The 21,976-nt window shown below is 45.1% G+C and overlaps 1 protein-coding gene across 4 annotated transcripts in view; it reads left to right on the top strand.

Annotated features, from left to right (window-relative positions):
- syt16 (synaptotagmin XVI) overlaps nt 1-21,976 on the top strand; it is a 158,808-nt gene that overhangs the window by 126,135 nt on the left and 10,697 nt on the right. For 2 of the 4 annotated variants that reach the window (XM_080202400.1, XM_080202402.1), the window contains 4 exons: nt 7,271-7,474; nt 7,933-8,189; nt 13,735-14,178; nt 18,910-19,099. In XM_080202400.1, coding sequence (XP_080058526.1) covers nt 7,271-7,474; nt 7,933-8,189; nt 13,735-14,178; nt 18,910-19,099 — 1,095 coding nt within the window. The remainder of the gene's footprint in view (nt 1-7,270; nt 7,475-7,932; nt 8,190-13,734; nt 14,179-18,909; nt 19,100-21,976) is intronic. The other 2 variants (XM_080202403.1, XM_080202401.1) reach the window with 1 other exon arrangement.

The raw sequence follows: 21,976 nt of genomic DNA, 5'->3' as shown, positions 1-21,976 counted from the left end.
GCCCATCATGCTTCCCACAACCACAAACACCTAAAAACAGATCAAGACAAAATAATGCAAGTGCTGGAATCTGAAACAAAATAGAAATTGCTGGAGAAACGCAGCAGGCCTGACAGCATCTGTGGAGAGAGAATAGAGCTAACGTTTCAAGTCAGAGCTCTATTCCACAGCTGATGTCAGACCTGCTGAGCTTTTCCAGCACTCTGTTTTTGTCTGAAACAGGTTAATTGGACCTTCATCTGGTGTTGTTTTTGCTCTCATGTGTGGAAACACGTCACAGATTTTGTCTACCTTGCAGCAATAAATACACTTCAAAGAAACGTAATCCTTGACTGCAGTATGCGATGTTCTCCTGGCTAATAGGCAAAAAGCAGTGGCTAAGTGATTACATTTCAGTTGAACTGTTATTTAAGCACTCCGCAGGACAAAATGTTCTCTTCAGGGATCAGCCGTGTTTTGTTAACAAGCACAACCATTTCACTCCACCCTGTCGTAGGGGCAGCACGGTGGCACAGTGTTTAGCACTGCTGCCTCATAGCGCCAGGGACCCAGGTTCAATTCTGGCCTCGGGTCACTGTCTGTGCGGAGTTTGCACTTTCTCCCCATGTCTGCGTGGGTTTCCTCTGGGTGCTCCGGTTTCCTCCCACATGTGTGCGTTAGGTGGATTGGCCATGCTAAATTGACCCTAATGACAGGGGGATTAGTAGTGTAAATATGTGGGGTTACGGGGATAAGACCTGTGTGGGATTGTGGTTGATACAGACTTGATGGGCCAAATAGCCGCCTTCGTAGGGAGTCTATGAATGTACCTTGACCTATTGGAGTGGTGGACAAGCTGATGAAACCAGTTCTTTAGTTAGAGTTGAAATTTCCTCTATGGTGCTCATAATTTTGGCCAGTCTATTTCCTGTTGTCACTTGATGCTTAACTTTCCAACTAATCTCAGTAGCACACAGCAGAAAACAATACTCACAGTATATAATTGTGCATTTTGAGAATTGAAGATTATGGGGAAACAAGTGAAAGCAACACATTTGGAACAAATAGTAAATGGAAATGATGTGGCTGCAAATATTTCAATGTAAGTTTGAGGAGCCTGGAGCTTCTGGTTAGCAGTAAAGCCAGGATGCTTGCTGCCCGTGTCCTTGCTGAGGCTGCTGTGGTGAGAAATTTACATCTCTCGCCATGAACATAAGAACATAAGAAATAGGAGCAGGAGTAGGCCATCTAGCCCTTCGAGCCTGCCCCGCCATTCAATAAGATCATGGCTGATCTGTCGTGGCTCAGTTCCACATTCCCGCCCTCTCCCCATAACCCTTAATCCCCTCTCTCATCAAAAACCCATCAACCCGCGTCTTAAAAATATTTAGCGAGGCAGCCTCCACCACTTCAACGGGCAGAGAATTCCAGAGATTCACCACCCTTTGAGTGAAGAAGTTCCTCCTCAACTCCGTTCTAAACCGCCCTCCTTTTATCTTGAGGCTGTGCCCCCTAGTCCTACTGTCCTTTCTGAGCGGGAAGAGTCTCTCCACCTCTATCCTATCCATCCCATTCATCATCTTATATGTCTCAATGAGATCTCCCCTCATTCTTCTAAACTCTAACGAGTACAAGCCCAGTTTATTCAGCCTCTCCTCATAGCTCAACCCCCTCAACTCCGGTATCAGCCTAGTAAACCTCCTCTGCACTCCCTCCAAGGCCAAAATATCTTTGCGCAGGTGCGGCGCCCAAAACTGCACACAGTACTCCAGCTGCGGCCTCACCAATGTTCTATACAGCTGCAGCAAGACCTCCCTACTCTTATATTCAATCCCCCTCGCTATGAAGGCCAGCATCCCATTCGCCTTCCTGACCACCTGCTGCACCTGCAAGCTGGGTTTTTGCGACTCATGCACAAGGACCCCGAGGTCCCTCTGCACCGTCGCCTGCTGCAGTTTTTTGCCCCGTAAGTAATAGTCCTTCCTACCATTCTTCCTACCAAAGTGGACCACCTCACACTTGCCAACATTAAATTCCATTTGCCATTTCCTGGCCCATTCGCCCAGCCTATCTAGATCCTTCTGCAGACTCTCCACACCCTCCGCACAATTTGCCGTTCCCCCAATCTTGGTGTCATCAGCAAATTTCGACACTCTACACTCGGTTCCCTCCTCCAGATCATCTATATAAATGGTAAAAAGCTGAGGCCCTAGCACCGACCCCTGGGGCACTCCACTAGTCACCATCCGCCAATCCGAATAGCACCCGTTGACCCCCACTCTCTGCCTCCTATTTGACAACCAATCCTCTATCCACGCTAACACCCTACCCCCAACTCCATGTCCCTCGACCTTCTGCAATAACCTCTTGTGAGGTACTTTGTCAAACGCCTTCTGAAAATCTAGAAAGACCACATCCACTGGCTCTCCTCTATCCACCGCCCTAGACACATCCTCATAGAACTCCAGTAAATTTGTCAGACATGACTTCCCTTTAATGAAACCGTGCTGCGTCTGCTCTATCAAGCAATTCCCTTCAAGATGCCTCGCAATTTCCTCCTTAATGACAGATTCTAACATTTTACCTACCACAGACGTTAAACTAACCGGCCTATAATTCCCCGCCTTTTGCCTGGCACCCTTCTTAAACAACGGCGTAACATTAGCCGTTTTCCAATCATCCGGCACTTCCCCGGAATCCAGCGACGTTTGGAAAATAACCACCAAGGCATCCACTATCACCTCCGCCATTTCTTTCAGAACCCTCGGATGCATTCCATCCGGTCCTTTGCTTTCTGGGAATTCCTGGCAATGGTGTCATCAAGCTGCCCAAGCAATCAGTCAATTTATAGCATCCTCACAGACAGCCAAACAGGAAGTGAATTGTAGAATCCCCTACAGGGCAGAAAAAGGCCATTCGGCCCATTGAGTCTGCACTGATTCTCCAACAGAGCATCTAACTAGGACCCTATCCCCATAACCCCATGTATTAAAACCACCTCTGGGGGCAGCAAAGTGGCACAGTGCTTAGCACTGCTGCTTCACAGCGCCAAGGACCAGGGTCAACTCCGGCCTCAGGTAACTGTCTGTGTGGAGTTTGCACGTTCTCCCCATGTCTGTGTGGGTTTCCTCTGGGTGCTCCGGTTTCCTCCCACAGTCCAAAGATGTGCGGGTTAGGTTGATCGACCATGCCAAATTGCCCCTTAGTGTCAGGGGAATAGGAGGGTAAATATGTGGGGTTACGGGGATAGGACAGGACCCAGGTGGCATTTTTGTCAGTGCAGGCTCGATGGGCCAAATGGCCTCCTTCTGCACTGTAGATTCTACCATTCTATCATTCTACACCTCTTGGGACACAAAGGGACAATTTAGCATGGCCAGTCAGTCCAATCTGCACATGGACTAAAATCTAAGAGCACTAAAATCAAATCAGTCTGTAAAAATATTACAAAGAGCAAAATAAAATTTGGGGCATACATGTGGGATGGAGGGAAAAACTGCTCTAACATGAAAATTATATTCTTAAAAAAAACTATTACAAAAATGGTGCAATTAATTATGAAGATATTATTCACAAATCAAAAATGATTTTTTTTCCCCAGTCCAGATCTGTTGTTCAGCATTAGTTATTATTTAGATAACCATGTAGAAACCCAGTTACAATTGTTTGAAAAGGTGGAATTGTATGAGGGGTTCCAACAGCGGCGAAGGGAAAGTTCATGAATTGATGTGAGTGATTGCTGGCTCTGAGGTGGGAGATGTTCACCAGTGCAACTTGTGTTGGAGCAGGGAGTAACAAGTCACGACATCAGGATTTCCACATTTATCTGTGCACACACGCTAAATCCTTCAAGTTGCGCTCGGACCCAGAGGGGCGATGACGCTGATTACTGAGAAACCCAGGCTTAATTTAACAGAAAGGGACTTTTTAAAATAATTCATTCATGGGACATGAATGTCGCTGGAAGGCCAGCATTTGTTGCTTACCCCTAGTTGCCCAAAAGCAATTGAGAGTGAACCACATTGCTCTGGCTCTGGAGTCACGTAGGCCAGGCCAGGTAAGGACGGCAGATCTCCTTCCCTAAAGGACATTAGTGAACCAGACAGTTTTTTCTAACAATTGACAATGGTTTCATAGTTGTCAGTTGATTCATAATTCCAGATTTTTAAAATTGAATTCAAATTCCACCACCTGCTGCGGTGGGATTTGAGCCCAGGTCCCCAGAATGTTAGCTGAGTTTCTGGTTTAATAGTCTAGTGATAATACCACTAGGCCATCACCGCCCCCAAATGTAAGGCTAAAAGCTGTGTGACTGGGAACGGTGAAGAAGCCATTAAGTAGAAACCATTAAAAGTTTTCAAAAACTGAAAAAAGAGAAGTTGGGCTATAAGGAACAGATGAAAAATGTCAGCATGTGGGGCTGCACAAGACAACAAAAATAATATACCATCAGAAAACATAGGTGAAGCCTTTAAGTTTGCCAGACACAAAGAAAAGAAGGAATCACGCCTTTTACTTTGCAATAGTGTTTGCTGAAGGAATGAACAAATGGCCTGAGAGTGGAACATGTTTTCAGGGTTTTACAGTTACAAAACAGCATGTACGAATTAGATTACAGATGCAAAAGTTAAACAGGCATCTGGTACCTGGGCTCTTCCTTCATAAATATTAAAGGAGTGAGGCAGCAAATTGATTGTGGTAACACTCTCAGTTATTTTCCAGCTCTCATTGGACACAGGACAGCTCACTCAGGGCTGGAAAATAGCAAAGATAACTCTTGTCTTCATAACATGGGCTGGAGGTGATTGAGCTGAGTATCTCACATTGATTGTGGGGAGCTGATTGGAGACAGAATATGGACTAATGGGAAACTACGTGCGCATGGCATTTTTTGACCACTCTTGAATATTCTTTTGGGTGAAGCCGGAGATGCAGTGGATAAACGTGAAATAGGGGAAGTCATGAACCTCCATTTTAAGAAGGAGGTGCTTGACACTGTCCCACATGCAGAATTATTGGACCTGGATCCAGGCTGTGGGACAGCTGGAAAATGTAATGAATGAGTTAAAGCAATTGCCAGCTGAAAGCAATAACAGTATTCAGGAAGAGGTGTGACTGGGAGCTGGTTGTTTAAGGTAGGCTTTGGGTAAAGACTATCGGACTACCACAGTTTAGCTGTAAATATAAAGGCAACAGTTGGGGGAGGAATCCAAACAGTGTGCAAAAAAACAAAAGCAAACTCGGTAAGGGTTATAGACTGGAACTCACTCATTGATGGTAGGGACTAATGCAAATTATTATTTTTTAAATGAAGTAGTTAAAATGTGAAGTCAAATCAGATCAGCCTGAAATGTAATGTCAATTTGGGAACAATGGCTAATGAAGCAGCTCCAGTTTGTACAATCAGAGCAATTTGGAGGTGCTGGTGGGTCCAGATTAATTAAGATAAAAGGATGTCTTAGTGAATGACGGTAGAGGATGTGAACTCATTGAGATCTCACGGCAAGAGTGGGTATCTCAGAGTATTGTGTGGATATGTCGCTTAATCCATCAATCTGATGTTCCCAAGTAATAAAGTAAACACACACACACACGGCGGGGGGATTCTCCAGCCTCCTAGCCGTGTGTTTCCAAGCAGTGGGAGGTGGCGCACTGTTCATTGGTGGTGGGATTCTCTGATCTCCGCCGCTGTCAATTGGATTTTCCCAAAGCTGTTGCGAAATAAGCAGGGAGGGGTCACGCTGTCAGCGGGACTGGAGAATCCCGCCGGATGTAAATGGCCAGAGAACTCCCCCCCCACCAGTAGTGGACTCTGAATCAGAGGTCAGCGCTGGAATTCTACTGCCGCCGTCTGCCACGGAATCGGAGCGGACGAGGAGCGGACGAGGTGCAGACAACAGAAATGTCCGTTGACCTTGGGCTGGATTTTCTGGTCTCGCTTGAGTGAGACTGTAAAATCCCGTCACAGGACACAGAAATGGAAACAAGATAATTCTGCATGTGCCGTGACTGTGATTTTGCCACACCACATGGAGAACTGTATCCAACCTTTAATGGACGTGTGATCAACGCATGGGAAATAATTGCCAGGGCTGGTGGCTGCATCGGTAACTTTGCAGTGTTTCAGAAAGGAACCAGCCATTTCCTAACGGTTATATGGATATTTCGTTTTAGAAATAATGTAGAGATATCTTCACTGAAGAAAGGTAATAATTAAATAAGTTGTTGAAAAACAAGCACTCTTCTCCTCTATTAAGCTCACATTAAGGGCCATTTCAGGTCATGCCTAGAATTCGACAGAATCCATAGTATCCTACAGTGCAGAAGGAGGCCATTCAGCCCATCGGGTCTGCACTGACCACAATTTTGCCCAGTCTCTATTCTCATAACCCCATGCATTTACCCTAGCTAGTCCCCTGACACGAAGGGGCAATTTAGCATGGCCAATCCACCTAACCTGCAACTGGAACACCCGAAGGAAACCCACGCAGACACGGGGAGAATGTACAGACTCTGTACAGACAGTGATCCATACTGGCGCTGTAAAGCAGCAGTGCTAATCACTGTGCCACCCCACTCATGACTGCTATGCCCCTTCAGTTGGTGCCAGTGTAAGGTCCAAGCCGTTTTGAGTCTCCACTTTGCTAACCCATCACTCTAATGTTAGCAGGTGGTTAAGACCCTAAAAATGTTGGGTTGCATATCAGAGGATCTAACATAGAAATGGTGAAAGGTAATTTTATACATTCTTGAGGCTACAATAGGGGAGAAATTAATTTGCTTGGCTTCTAGTGGCACTGTGCAGAATATTCCAATCCCCAGGGTTGGTCATTCAGTGGGCTACTACCTCTGTGGCTCTCACAGTGATTTTCACAATGATAACAATGAACAAAGTGTTGTCTGGCCCCCAGAGAATTGACCAAGGTCTGCGTTGCTTGATTAGAAGCAGTGTTTTTGGAATTAGTTTCTCCTCTAATGAGTCTTTTTAGTATTAAATTAAAATTAGTATTTATTAAAAAATGAAATTGATTGCAGCAGAGATGTAACAGTGAGTTTCACTAACCATGAAACCCAAAAGCAGATGCCTTTTCAGTTAGATGCTATTCACATCTCGGAAAACAAACTGCTGAAAAATATGGATTTTCATGAAAAACGTGCCATATTTCACCATATGTGACCGTTGTGAAACTGCAACCCTGTGGATCTCTGTTCCTATCAAAGAACTGTCTGTACAGGGAAAGATCTTTCACCAGATAATTGTCCAAGGCCTGTATTCTCTTTCTCTCCCCAGTGAACAGTTATGGGGATGATGAGGAGTTGACTACATCCACAGACAGCGATGAGGAAGTAATCAAACAGTTTGAGTTCTCTGTGTCGAGGTCCCAGAGTTTCCGCTCCACAGTGTCAGAGAAGGCGGGTTTAGAGCGTAGGCAGAAATTTAATCGCTTACCTTCCAATCACGAGGAGTTCAGCACAGAGGCCTCGGAAGTTGAAGGTACCATGCATGGCTTGTAGGATTATTAGACAAATGCGATGTTCTGAACTCCCTGCTGGTTTCCTTTTTAGCTTGAAACCTTGAATGTGTTTTCCTTCCCCCCCTCCCTATATTTATCCCACTCCAGCCACGTTCCTCTCTAACTTAAGAGACGTGTTGCAGAAGGACAGAAAAATAAATGCTGGGCTGCATGAAATCTTTGCTTTATTTAACAATATTAAGTAGCAACCCTGTCATGGCTGCATGAGGTAACCCACATTGGATTAAGGCTTGGTTCAAACATCTGAACCCAAAGCAATGCAATTGAGAAATACTTCATGTCGATTGTTTTAAGCCTCTATTAACTTTCTCCATGGTTTTGTGAGCTGATAACAACTAAAAGGTGATGTGACAGATACCTGTCACGTTGCTCTTTGCAGTCTCTTTTTTAAAAATGTTTTTCACATTTACCTGTTCAGATATAGATAAACAGCAGCAGTTTAGCATCCAGGATAATTGCTCTTCTCACGAGGATCAGTTATCTATGGGTTCAGGTACTGCGTCCGAGGGTGGAGCAGGCCATCAAACGGCTTCAAGTGAAGCAGCTGGAACTCTGCCCAAGATTCATGGGAGACAGCATTCCGGGGAAGGAAGTCCCGATCAAGAGGCCAACTTCGATAATCAGGCCTACGAAGGAAATGACCAAACCGATAGCTCATCAGCTTGGAGTCCAGAGGTAATGTCTTCAATTCCTTTCTGAACTGTCTGTCAAATCTGATTTTCCCTTCAGTTTTCATTATTAAAGCAAAGCAAACTGGAGCACAGAATTAGAATCATTATAGAATCAGAGGGCGGGGTTTTACAGCCTCGCTCATCCCAAAACCGTAAAATTCCACTCAAGGTTAACGGACCTTTCCATTGTCCACCCCTCATCTGGTCTGGGCGCGGCATTAAAGCCGCAACAGTGCAGAAGGAGGCCATTCAGCCCATCCCCAGTCTGCACCAACAACAATCCCACCCAGGCCGTATTCCCTTAATCCCACATATTTACACTGCTAATTCCCCTGACACTAAGGGGCTGTCCTGTGGTGTCATTGAGTCCCTACAGTGCCAAAGGAAGCCATTCGACCCATCGAGTCTGCACCGACCACAATCCTAGCCAGGCCCTATCTCCTTAATCCTACATATTTACGCTGCTAATTCCCCTGACACTAAAGGGCAATTTAGCATGGCTAATCCGCCTAACCCGCACGTCTTTTGGATTGTAGAAGGAAACTGGAACACCCGGAGAAAACCCATGCAGGTACGGGAAGAACGTGCAAATTCCACACAGACAGTCACTCAAGGCCGGAATCGAATCTGGTCCCTGGCGCTGTGAGGCAGCAGTGCCAACCACTGTGCCACCATGCCACCTATAAATGAATTTAATTGACTCTGATTCAGCATACGCCACATTTCTCTCTCCCACCTTAATTTAGTTGCTCTTTACCCTGAGCACACTTGGTGAATAGTTGGGCCTGGTGTTTGTGCATTAAATTATCATGGCAATTTAAACGAGAGAGAAAATGAAATTTGATAATGACCCTACGTCGGAGCTCTTTGTAGATTATGACACAGTGCAAAAATTTAAATTGTGAACAGATCCATTTGATTTTATAACTTGTTTGGTACTGTGCACGAGAGAAGGTTTTCTGTTTTCTCTCCACACTGGGGAAAAAACTGGGCACAATATCTAGACATTTTTTGTTGCATCTTGTAGTTGTCACCCCAGCAGTATCGCTGATCTAGTTCCTGAAAACACAGGTCAGTGTGGGATTGGGGATGAATAACTATTTTTCCATGACATAGAATATCAAATGGTTTTCTTAAAATGTCCTCCCCTCTCTAAATCATAGAATCCTACAGTACAGAAGGAGGCCATTTGGCCCATCCAGTCTACGCCGACCACAATTCCACCCAGGCCCTATCCCCACAGCCTCATCTATTTACCCTGGCTAATTCCTCTGATCCTATTTGGAAATTTGGCACAGCCAATCCACCCACACATCTTTGGACTGTGGGAGGAAACCAGAGAACCCAGAGGAAACTCACACAGACATGGGGAGAATGTGCAAACTCCATACAGACAATGACCTTTGCCTGGAACCGAACCCAGGTCCCTGGTGCTGAGAGGCAGCAGTGCTAACCACTGTGCCACCAGACATAGGTTCTGCCTCTATTCTCTGGAATCTTGACTCACCTCAACCACTGCAGTGGCAGTGTACAACAGAAAGAAATCCCAGAACACCAGTTTAAAGTCCAAACAGGTTTATTTGTAGCAAAAGCCGCAAGCTTTCGGGACAGCCTGTCCCTTCGTCAGTTGGCTGGGAGTTCTGACGAAAGCTTGCGGCTTTTGCTACAAATAAACCTGTTTGGACTTTAAACTGGTGTTGTGGGATTTCTTTCTGTTTTACCCCAGTCCAATGCCGGCATCTCCACATCATGGCAGTGTACTCCAGTTAACCTGTGTCCTGAGGCTAGAGACTGGAAAAACTGCCCACGATTCCTGCTCCTGACTACAATCCAGTGCACACTGAAGAGAAAAAACATCCCCTGTAATGCCTGGTAGTTACATGGTTGCTAATAGGTTGGAACTTGCTGAATGGCTGCTATCTATGAGGCTAGTTATAGGATAGGTGCCAGCACTAGTGAATCATATCCAACATAAGCTACAATATATACATATATATTGACACCCCTTTATATTATTAAACTTTATACTCAGATTTTAAAGGATTAGTATAGCTTTTCTTTCTGGGGACAGTCTCCATCTCTGTGCCAAACTCCATTGTAAGATAATGCAGTTTGTTCACAAATCGCTTTCAATCTTGCATCCTCCAGCAGTTCTGGACCTGCTGCTAGGCAATGCAGAAAAACCTGTCTCTTTTTCTGCTCAAATTATTAACTCACTGCTATAGAGTCGTACAGCACAGAAGGCAGCCGTTCACCCCATCTTGCTCTTTGAAAGATTTCTCCAGTTAGTGCTACTGCACTGGGAATTGCCGGTCTAAGTATATTCCAACTCCCTGATATGGTTCCATAGAACATAGAATTCCTACAGTGCAACAGGAAGCCATTCAGCCCATCAACTTATCCAGGCCCATCTCTGTGACCCGTGCATTTACCATGGCACATCTTGGGACGCTAGGAGGCAATTTACCATGGCCAATCCACCTAACCTGTACATCTTCGATAATGTGACTGAACACATTGACGAAGGAAGTGCCGTGGACGTAGTGTACATGGACTTCAGCAAGGCGTTTGATAAGGTCCCCCATGCAAGACTTCTTGAGAAGGTGAGAGGGCATGGGATCCAAGGGCCTTTGGCCTTGTGGATCCAGAACTGGCTTGCCTGCAGAAGGCAGAGAGTGGTTGTGGATGGGGCTTTTTCTGAATGGAGGTCAGTCACCAGCGGAGTGCCTCAAGGATCTGTTCTGGGACCCTTGTTGTTTGTCATTTTCATAAATGACCTGGATGAGGAAGTGGAGGGATGGGTAAGTAAGTTCGCTGATGACACGAAGGTCGGTGGTGTTGTGGATGATCTGGAAGGATGGCAAAAGTTGCAGCAGGACATAGATAGGATGCAGGACTGGGCGGAGAAGTGGCAGATGGACTTCAACGCGGATAAATGTGTTGTCGTCCATTTTGGCAGAACCAACGGGATGAACGAGTACACTATTAAGGGCAGAAGTCTGAGTAGTGTTGAGGAGCAGAAGGATCTTGGGGTCCGGGTCCACAGGACTCTTAAATCGGCCTCGCAGGTGGAGGAGGTGGTCAAGAAGGTGTATGGTGTACTGGCCTTCATTAATCGAGGGATTGATTTTAGGAGTCGGGAGGTAATGCTGGAACTTTATAAGACCCTTGTCAGGCCTCATTTGGAGTATTGTGCGCAGTTCTGGTCGCCTCACTATAGGAAAGATGTAGAAGCTATTGAAAGGGTGCAGAGGAGATTTACAAGGATGTTGCCTGGACTGGGAGGCATGCCTTATGAAGTTAGGTTGAGGGAGCTGGGACTCTTTTCCCTGGAGAGACGAAGGTTGAGAGGCGACCTGATAGAAGTTTACAAAATGTTGAGAGGGATAGATAGGGTGGACTCTCAGAGGCTATTTCCCCGGTTTGAAATGGTCGCTACGAGACGACACAGATTTAAGGTGCGGGGAGGGAGGTTCAGAAGTGATGTTAGGGGTAAGTTTTTCACTCAGAGGGTGGTGAGTGAATGGAATCGGCTGCCGTCAGTGGTGGTGGAGGCGAACTCGCTGGGGTCTTTTAAAAGACTTCTGGATGAGTATATGGGGTTTAATGAGATTGAGGGTTATAGATAGGTCTGTAGGTTGGTAGGTGATGTGGTCGGCGCAACTTGTGGGCCGAAGGGCCTGTTTGTGCTGTAGTGTTCTATGTTCTATGTTCTATGTTCTATCTTTGGACTGTGGGAGGAAACCGGAACACCCGAAGGAAATCCCTGCAGGCACAGGGAGAAGGGGCAGGCTCCACACAGACGATCATCCGAACCCGGAATCGAACTGAAAATGGTGCCGCAAGAAGGTGACCCTTTGTGGAGTTGTGCTAAACAGAATGAGTGTTGGTTGCCACCTACAGCAGGCTGTCCCCACCAGCTCTGGGACAGATCACTGCCTCATTGCTGAGGCCAGCTAGATGGAGGCCTGTACATCAGTCTCAACTCTAAATCCCTGCGCAGTATGGAAATGTGGGTGCCCTCCCCCCATTTAAAATTGACAGGCTCAAAAGAAATTCTCTTCTGTTTATGTGAATTATATTACAATCTTTCTCCCTGTTTTTGGTTTCAAAGTCAAGGGGATGGGAATGAATCTGTGTGAGAACTGGCGAACAATGTATTGCTTAATCTAACAGCTCTACAATGTGTGGGGAGGCTGTGTAACCTTATACACTGGATTAGCTGTTCTTAGTTTCTTGTGCTATTTGATCACGATATTTTTTTCTTCACGTCAAGCTGTATTCACATTTTTAGTGCTCCGATTCGGTAACCGGATGCCATTCTGGTACATGGTTCCAAGGCTCTCGATCTAATTACTCCTGTAAACCTATTTATAGGGACAGATCCTTGATCTTTGTCCTGGAAGCAATAGTTAAAAAAAAAACACAAAGGATGAATTCTTCATCTCTTCATACCAAAAACAGCCTTGATCCTGTGCCAAAATGCTCGACAATAGCAGTTTGGGGCAGACTGGAAAAGTACCATTCTGTGATTGAGGTATTCAGTACAGAAAACTTGAGGGAGGAAGGTGAACTGATTGTTGAACAGTAATTTTGAACCGTGCCTAAATGCCTGTGTTGCCTGTCCTTCGTTCAACTTTTGAATCAAAGCCAGACGAAAATGAAATGAAGGTGTCCTCTCATTGACTGCTGCGAGGAGGTCACAGGAACAATGTGTTCCAGCACTTTAATTCCAGTTTTTAACTCGGTTCAAGGTTTCCCTGCACGCGTTATTAATGTGAGTTGGTTTCTCAACACTTCCCCAGTTCATTACTCCCTGAGTAACAGTTACTTATTTTGCTGTTTTATTAGCTTTGCTCTGTCCAGTCCTACACTGAGTGTGAATGGAAGTCAACTCCTGGGTCATTAGTTTGGTCAGATTCCTTTCAATTACTGCTTTTTGCCTTCTCCCTACCCCAACCCCCTTGCTCCTCCTTGGATAGTGCTGTCTTTTGCCAAGAGTGCTGTCCTGCCTCTCTCTCTCTCTCTCTCTCACACACACACACACACACACACACACACACACACACACACACACACACACACACACACACACACACACACACACACACACACACACACACCATTCTGCCTCTGTAACCATCCTTCATGTGAAAGCTATAGCAGCTGGCAGGCTACCAAACCCTACATGTACAGTGTGCCATTTGTCAGCCCAGGTCCACTGGACACTGACCTCTAACTCCTCCTTGCCTAGGAGGCCATTTGCAGCTTCCCCACTCTCACACTGACTGAACTGGCTAAGCCAGCACTAAGAAAAGAGCGAATATTCCTCTGTACTTCCGGATTTGGCGCATCTCCTTCGAGAGTTGCATATTCCATAATTCAGCGCTTCAAAGATAAGGAGCAAAAATAATTGCGATTCTGTAGAGCCATGAATCGTGGAGTATGATTAAAAATAATAAGCAGCAAAGCAATTTTGCAGCACAATGAAATGGCCACGCTTTTCAAATTGAAATGTACATTAACTCAGTGTCTTTAATCACCTTTAGGAAGCAGATGGAAAGCAGGCAGTTCCTCAGCAACAGGACCTGCCTGAGCCGATTTCAAAATGTGGAGACCTCTACCTCACATTCAATTACAAACCGTCCAATCACAAACTGGCAGTCACGATAGTTGCTGCTAAGAACATCCCAGATAAGGATCGCAGTGGGGCTAATTCATGGCAGGTACACACAGTCCTCCTTCCCGGCAAGAAGCAACGGTCGAAAACCAATATCCAGCGAGGACCTATGCCGGTCTTCAACGAGACCTTTCGGTTCAACAAGTTGGAGCCAGAGGAGCTGCACAATTATGCTCTCCGATTCCGCCTGTACGCGGTGAGGAAGATGAACCGGGTCCGAATGATGGGGGAGAAGTTGTTTTACCTCCGGAATCTCAACCAGGAGGGAGAAATGGAAGTGTCGCTACTCCTGGAGCCAAGGAGTAACATGACTGTAAGTACAAAAATGATAAATGAATGGAAAGATCCACATTGCTAAAGCTTAATCGGTATTTGATCATACAGCACACAAATAGGCTATTTGGACCCGTAGGTCAGTGCAACGCTCTGAAAGAACTTTGCAGTTAAAAAGCTGAAATTATTTCCATCAGTCCATTCCTGATCAGTGTGACTCGCTGTGAAATAAAGAAATTCTCTTCATCTCCCCCTTGGTCACAAAATCCCTACAGTGCAGATGAAGCCATTTGGCCCATGGAATGTGCTCCGACTCTCTGACAGTATATCTTACATAGTTCCTCTCCCCCACTCTAACCCCGTAATCCCACAATTGTCCATGGCTAATCCATCTAAACTACATATTTTGGGACACTAAGGGGCAATTTCTCATGGCCAGCCCACCTAACCTGCACATCTTTGGAATCCATGATGTGGAGATGTCAGTGCTGGACTGGGATAAGCACAGTAAGAAGTCTCACAACACCAGGTTAAAGTCCAACAGGTTTATTTGGAATCATGAGCTTTCGCAGGTGATGAAGGAGCAGCACTCCAAAAACTCGTGATTCCAAATAAACCTGTTGGGCTTTATCCTGGTGGTGTGAGACTTCTTTTCATCTTTGGAGCATGGGAAGAAATTGGAGCATCCGGAGGAAACTCATGCAGACATGAGAAGCGTGCAGACTTCACCCAGTTACCCAAGGCCAGAATTGAACCCTGTCATGTGAGGCAGCAGTGCTAACCACTGTGCCACTGTGCTGGTCATGTTGCCAATGATAGTTGTAGTATACCTGCCTCATCAAAGCTGCTAACATTTCAAGGCCTTCCTTTTATCTAAAACACTCTTTCTTTGCTGGTGCAATTTTCCTGGTGGATTTAGAATGGGTGGAAAACTGTGTAGGTTAGAAATGAGGGAGCTGTTAACCATTCAACCATACTCTCTGACAGTCATTGCTTCTAGAGAGAATGAGGAAAGGAGTTTGCACCTGGCCCATATACACATAGCATATTGATTCAATATGTTGGCATATTTAGTATTTTTTTAAAAATGGTTTTCACAAATTAAAATTTGCAGAGAGAATAATTGTCCAGTGATGAAGAGAGGACCCTTAATTACAATCTATGCAACAAATATAAACATTTACTAGTTGCAAAATAGCTGATTGGGTGCAATTGACATTTTTATTACAGATAACACTGAAAAACAGAGAGTTAACTATTAGTAAAATTCTGATGGAAGTATTTTCATATTCCAACCCAGATCACGTACATCTTTGAGGATTACTTTTTAACCATTTCCATCGGTGGCATAGTGCTTAGCACTGCTGCCTCATAGCACCAGGTACCTGGGTTCCATTCCTTGTGTGACTGTCTGTGTGGAGTCTGCATGATCTCCCCATGTCTGTGTGGGTTTCCTCCGGGTGCTTCAGTTTCTCCCCATAGTCCGAAAAATGTGCTGGTTAGGTGCATTGACCAAGGTGAATTGCTCCTTAGCATCCCAAGATGTATTGGTTACGCTGATTTGTGTGGTAGTGTGAGGTAATGGGGATAAGATGCTCTGTTAGAGAGTCAGTGCAGACTCGATGGGACGAATGGCCTCTTTCTGCACTAGCAATTCTATGATTGTGTGAATAATCTGAGATGCAATGTTCATGGTTGCCTTTTACACTTCTTACTTGATACACTTTGCTGTGACACCAATAGGTGGCACTACTGATTTCTTGAGCAGTTCTGTTCCATCTCTACATAAGATCATCTATCTCCCCCAAAGTCAACATTCCCACTGCATGTTTCCAGAAAAAGATTTCCATCCACCATTTATTTCCTAGTAAGTGAAATTTCTGATGTCCAGAATAAGGTGAAATGTGAAGCTATACACTTCAGTGTGAAAAACAGAAAGGGAGAGTATTATTTAAATCGTGATGTATTGAGAAGTACAAAGGAATATGGGTGCCCTTGTACACCAGTCAATGAAAGTGGAGAGGCCAGGAGCAACAAACATATAGGAAGGCAATGTTGGCATTCATTGCAAGAGGATTTGAGTTCAGGAGTAGTGATGTCTTACTGCAGTTATACAGAGCCTTGGCTGGAGTACTGTGTGCAGGTTTCATCTCCCTCCATAAGAAAGGGCCATTTAGGATGAGATGAGGAAACGTTTTTCACTGAAAGGGCAGAAAACCTGTGGAATTGGCTACCGCAGAAGGCTGTGGAAACTAAGGGCGGAATTTTACTGGCACGTCCACCCAAGGTTCATAAGGCCACGCCCGAGACCAACGGAGAATGCCATTCTGTGAGCCTGGCCCGCCTCGAAATTGGGACGGACATGTCGGTAAAATCAGGGCACTGATTGTATTCAAGATAGAGGTGGATTTGTTTTAGATTTTAATGACATCAAGAAGTATGGGGAGAAAGCAGGAATATGGTATTGAGATCGAGGACCAGCCATGACCGAATGAATGGTGGAACAGGCTCAAAGGGCCAAATGGCCATCTCCTGCTCTAAGTTTTGATCTTTCTATAATATTTTAATTTTTTTTTAAATGAGAAGATGCACGTATCACAATGGCAAGATTGAATTTGCTTTTCCGTCTTTAATATTTTTCTTAGAAGTTTCCATTGAAAGGCCTCTGATTCTCTTAAGACCTCAGGCTTTTGTAACCATAGAATTGCGACATTGCAGAAAGAGGCCATTCAGCCCATCAAGTCTGCACCGACTCTCCAAAACAGCTTCTTGCCCAGGCCCATCCCTATAACCATGTGCATTTACTATGGATAATTCAATTAATTTACACACCTTTAGACTGTAGGAGAAAACCGGAGCACCCAGAGGAAATCCACACAGACATGGGGAGAAATGAGCAAACTCCACACAGTCACTCAAGGCTGGAATTGAACCCAGATCCCTGGTGCTGTGAAGCAGTAGTGTTAGCCACTGTGCCACCATGTCAATTCTTTTCTTGTTTTTCTTTACTGAATATAGATGGTGCAGGTAATCTGAGCATGTACAGCTACATATTCAGGGCACATCATTATTATTCTACAATACTGGTGAGATTTTATCCTTTCACATTTGCTAGCTTCTGCTCAACTGATTTGAAAGGAAAACTGGAGGTCAAATTTCAAAAGCCTTTTTTCCTTCCAGATGGAGTTCTCATTGAATTATTTTTAAAGTAAGCAGTGTGTGCATATGTGTGAGAGTGAGAAAAATTTGCAGACTGTACTGATTACATAACCGTTGCTGTTTTGTGTTCCATCAACGCCAGAAAGCATTTTAAGATATCTTCACCCTTATTTGGATCCAAATTTACAACTATTCCCTTTTTGAAGTAAATAGAAACTCTCCACTTATCAAGCCTGTGTTTTGTTGATAGAAAATGACACTTAGAGAAAAAGTGCCTCACCACATCGTAATTTGAGTTTTTTTAAAAAAGATTGGTTTTGAAAACAAACAGCTGGAACTTTCCGGCTGTGTTTCCTGGTGGAGAGGGTGCCTTCAACGGGAAACCCGGCGGGACTAGAAGATCCTGCCATCAGCCAATGGCAAGCTGCCTATCATGTGGTGGGTAGTGGGGTGAATCCAGCCCAAGATTCTGAGGGAATTTGCTGAGGGAAAGGTAAGAGCAGTTGGATAGAATTGTAAAAACAACACTATGCCTGGCCTTTCTTTACTTTTGGGAGAAATGGAAGGGAGGTGGTCATAGAATGAAGTTAGTGAGAGAAGAGCGAAGCAGCGGGCAAATACCTCAATTTTAGCAGGTCAAGTTAGAAGCGATAAGAATAGCGATGAGAATGAGGAGGGATAGCAATGTGAGTGCAGGATTGGTTTAACACAAATAACGAGGCATAGTGGGGCGGCGCAGTGGTTAGCCTCACAGCTCCAGGGACTCAGGTTCAATTCCCGGCTTGGGTCGCTGTCTGTGTGGAGTATGCACGTTCTCCCCATGTCTGTGTGGGTTTCCTCTGGGAGTTTGGGTTTCCTCCCACACTCCAAAGATGTGTCGGTTAAGTGCGTTGCTAAATTGCTCCTTAGTGTCCTGGGATGCATAAGTTAGAGCGATTAGTGGGGTAAATATGTAGGGTAATGGGATAGGGCCAAGGTGGCATTGTTGTCAATGCAAACTTGATGGGCTTGCAATGTAGGGTTTCTATGATTCTAGTGGGAACTGAATTGGTCCAGGGTGTGAACATGGAACCTTAAACCTCGGTGGCTCCTATTCACACTATCACCCACTTCACAACTGGGAGGAAAGAAAATAAAGCAGGAACAATAAAAAGATCAGCTGGGAAGAAAATAGTTGAAAAAGAGAGACTGGAGCAGATAAGGAGCGAAAGAAACAGCAGCTCAAAAATAACAAAGATGGGTTGGAGAGAATGGTGGGCTCTGTCACAGGATATTCATTAGTTCCTGTTAATGGGATGATTTTTGTTTTAGGATTTTCCTTCCTGTACATTAGTGTTCTTTAGAGGAGATGGAAAATCACATCTACACACCCCTAACTTCCTGAGATACACTCCAGTGAGTGCCTGATTCTTCTAGACAGGAAACATCTCTTTGGTGCAGACACTGCATTGATAAATTATGCCACCTATGTTACTGCCTCAGAATCCCCTGCAGACCGAACACCGTCCTATTTTTAATCTCTGGTGGCGTTTTTAAAGAGATTAGAGCACAGCGTTGGGAGAAGTGTTTATTCAGTGTCTCAGGTTAAAGGTAATGTTTTGATGCCCCACAGAGTGGAGATTCACAGATCAGCCTGTCTGCCATCTCTCAGAGCGACAGTGCTTCATCTACACAATCGCTTTCACACGGCGGAACTCCCGAACTGCTGGTTGGATTATCTTACAATGCCACGACAGGAAGACTCTCTGTTGAAGTAATCAAAGGCAGTCACTTCCGAAACTTGGCTCTGAACAGGCCACCTGGTTAGTAAAATAAATGTTCATTGCAACAGAGTATTGCGGTATATTTAGATCAAACGTTCGTTCAGTGTGATCATTTTCTTCATCAGTTGTCATCTTTCCTCGTCCTCCCTTCAAGAACATACACATGTACATTCTCCCTGAGGAAACTTTCCCCTCAAGACCCTGTATGGTGGAGTTTGGGTTCATATATAAAAATATGACAATGGGAGACAAAAGAAAATCATTGGGCCATCTGTTCTGTATCGGACAGTTATGGGCTTAAAATTTCTCAGCCTGGGAATCATAGCGGGTGAGACAGAAAATCCGGCGGACCATTTAAAAGTCTTTTGGGCTCGGGCAGAAATTTCCAGTCTACAGGAGGGTGAAGCCAAAAAAGCCCGCAGGTGAGCCAGAATTCTACTGCCTCGCCCACCGTGGAATTGGGGCGGGCAAGGGGCAGGCAATGAGAATGTCTGTGATCTCAGGCAGGGATTTCTGATCTCACCCAAGCAAGGCTGTAAAAGCCTGTTCTGAGGCAACATAATACATGGACTCTCCACCCACAGCCCAGGACAATTAGGGGTGGAGAAGAGGAAAACTTCTCTCTTTTCTCCCTATTCTTTCTCTCTCCCATCCTTAGTCCAGGAAATCATTTGGCCCTGCTCTATATCACATCGAGTCTACCCCAACTCTCCGAAAGAGCACTCTACCTAGGCCCACTCTCTACCCTATTCCCGAAACCCCACACATTGATCATGGCCAATCCATCTTACTTGCACATCTTTGGACACTAAGGCAATTTATCACTCGAGTGAATTCAGCGCAACAGTGTTCACTGCATGAGTCAGAAACCTGCTCCACAAGCCCCACTACTCTCTGGGAAAAGGCGAATCAGCTAATACCCACGCATCTTCACCCTTGCATAGCTTGGAACCATGACCCCTGGTCCTCTCTAATCTATCGGTTATACTAATTGGCCCTCACAAAAACAGTTTAGTCCCCTTCATTGTTCTAAAGCATTGATCAAACCATTGAGAAGTCTACCCCTTTTGTTAAAAGTAGAGACACAGCTCAGTGAGCATGTCTGGCTTGCTAAGATATTTTAAACTTGGAATGAGTCAAGTGACCCATCTCAGCACTGTTTCCAAAACCTCAACGTCCTGTTCCATCCCTCCCCCCCGACCCATATTCTAACTTGGGCCTAACCAAGGCCTTGTACGGGGACATAATGTCATGTGTTGTATTAAAGTGAATTTCCCTGCAAGTACACCTTAGAAACTCTTTGGTTCTTCTGATTTTGAGCATCATCTGTTTGAACAACAAAGAAATATTATCAATTTTAAATGCTAGTAATTTGATGCTTCTTAACAGCTTGCATGGAGTATTTTCAGAACAGAATTTTATATTTGCAGGGGTTATGGTGACGTTGGACTCTGGGTTTCTGTAGTCACTCTAAGAGACGATCTCTACTTACCATAATGTATAAAATCTCTTAACGCAGTTAAAGTCCACCCACCACATCTGAGTAATTGCATCCAGAAAATTGGACAGGGAAAAACTTTGGTGGTTTGTAATGGAGGCAACAGGGTCTCACACAGTGGCTTGAGAGCTGTGGGGCCGTGTGTCCCCTTGTTTAGTGAAGGCCCACCATATTAAGTGCTACTCAAACACTTTAAGAAGTCTCACAACACTAGGTTAAAGTCCAACAGGTTTATTTGGTAGCACAAGCTTTTGGAGTGCTGCTCCTTCATCAGGTGAGTGGAGAGTTGGATTCACAAACAGAGCATATATAGACACAAACTCAATTACAATATAATGGTTGGAACACGAGTCTCTACAGGTAATCAAGTTTTCACAGGTACAGAGAATGTGAGTGGAGAGAGGGATAATGACAGGTTAAAAAGATGTGAATTGTCTCAAGCCAGGACAGTTAGTGAGATTTTGCAAGCCCAGGCCAAATGGTGGGGGTTACACTTAGTGTGACATGAACCCAAGATCCCGATTGAAGCCATCCTCATGCGTGCAGAACTTGGCTATCAGTTTCTGCTCGGCGATTCTGCATTGTCGTGTGTCCTGAAAACTGCCTTGGAGAATGCTTACCCGAAGATCAGAGGCTAAGCGCCCGTGACCACTGAAGTGTTCCCCATCAAGAAGGGAACAGTCTTGCCTGGTGATTGTCCATTCATCCATTGTCATGGCGCCTGCATGGTCTCCCCAATGTACCATGCCTCGGGACATCATTTCCTGCAGCATATCAGGTAGAAAACGTTGGCTGAGTTGTATGAGTATGTGCCATGTACTTAGTGGATGGTATTCTCATGTGTGATAATGGCATCCATGTGGATGATCCAGCATGTCTTGCAAAGGTTGCTGTGGCAGGGTTGTGTGGTGTTGTGGTCACTATTCTCCTGAAGGCTGGGCAGTTTGCTGCGGACAATGGTCTGTTTGAGGTTGTGCGGTTGTTTGAAGGCAAGAAGTTAGGGTGTGGGGGTGGCCTTGGCGAAACGTTCGTCTTTATTGATGACACATTGAAGAGTCCGGAGAAGATGTTGTAGCTTCTCTGCTCCGGGGAAGTACTGGATGACAAAGGATACTCTGTCCACCATATCCTATGTTTGTCTTCTGTGGAAGTTGGTGTGGTTTTTTGCTGTGGTGCATCAGCACTGTCAATCGAAGGGTCGAGTGCCATATCCTGTTCTTACGAGGGCATCTTTCAGTGTCTATAGGTATCTGTTGCATTTCATCCTATGTATACAGAGGGCTTGTCTGTAGGAGTTGGCTTCTTTAACGTGTTTAGGATGGAATCTGGAGAAGTGGAGCATCGTGAGGTTATCTGTGTGATTGTGGCACAGTGAAGTACTGAGGTGACTGTCCTTGATGGAAACGCATGTGTCCAAG

Source organism: Carcharhinus amblyrhynchos, chromosome 14 (genome assembly GCF_965287045.1).
Source record: "Carcharhinus amblyrhynchos chromosome 14, sCarAmb.v2.hapA, whole genome shotgun sequence".
Taxonomy (NCBI): Eukaryota; Metazoa; Chordata; class Chondrichthyes; order Carcharhiniformes; family Carcharhinidae; genus Carcharhinus; species Carcharhinus amblyrhynchos.
The sequence above is the reverse complement of the archived record's forward strand: the minus strand, read 5'-3'. Positions and strand labels throughout refer to the sequence as shown.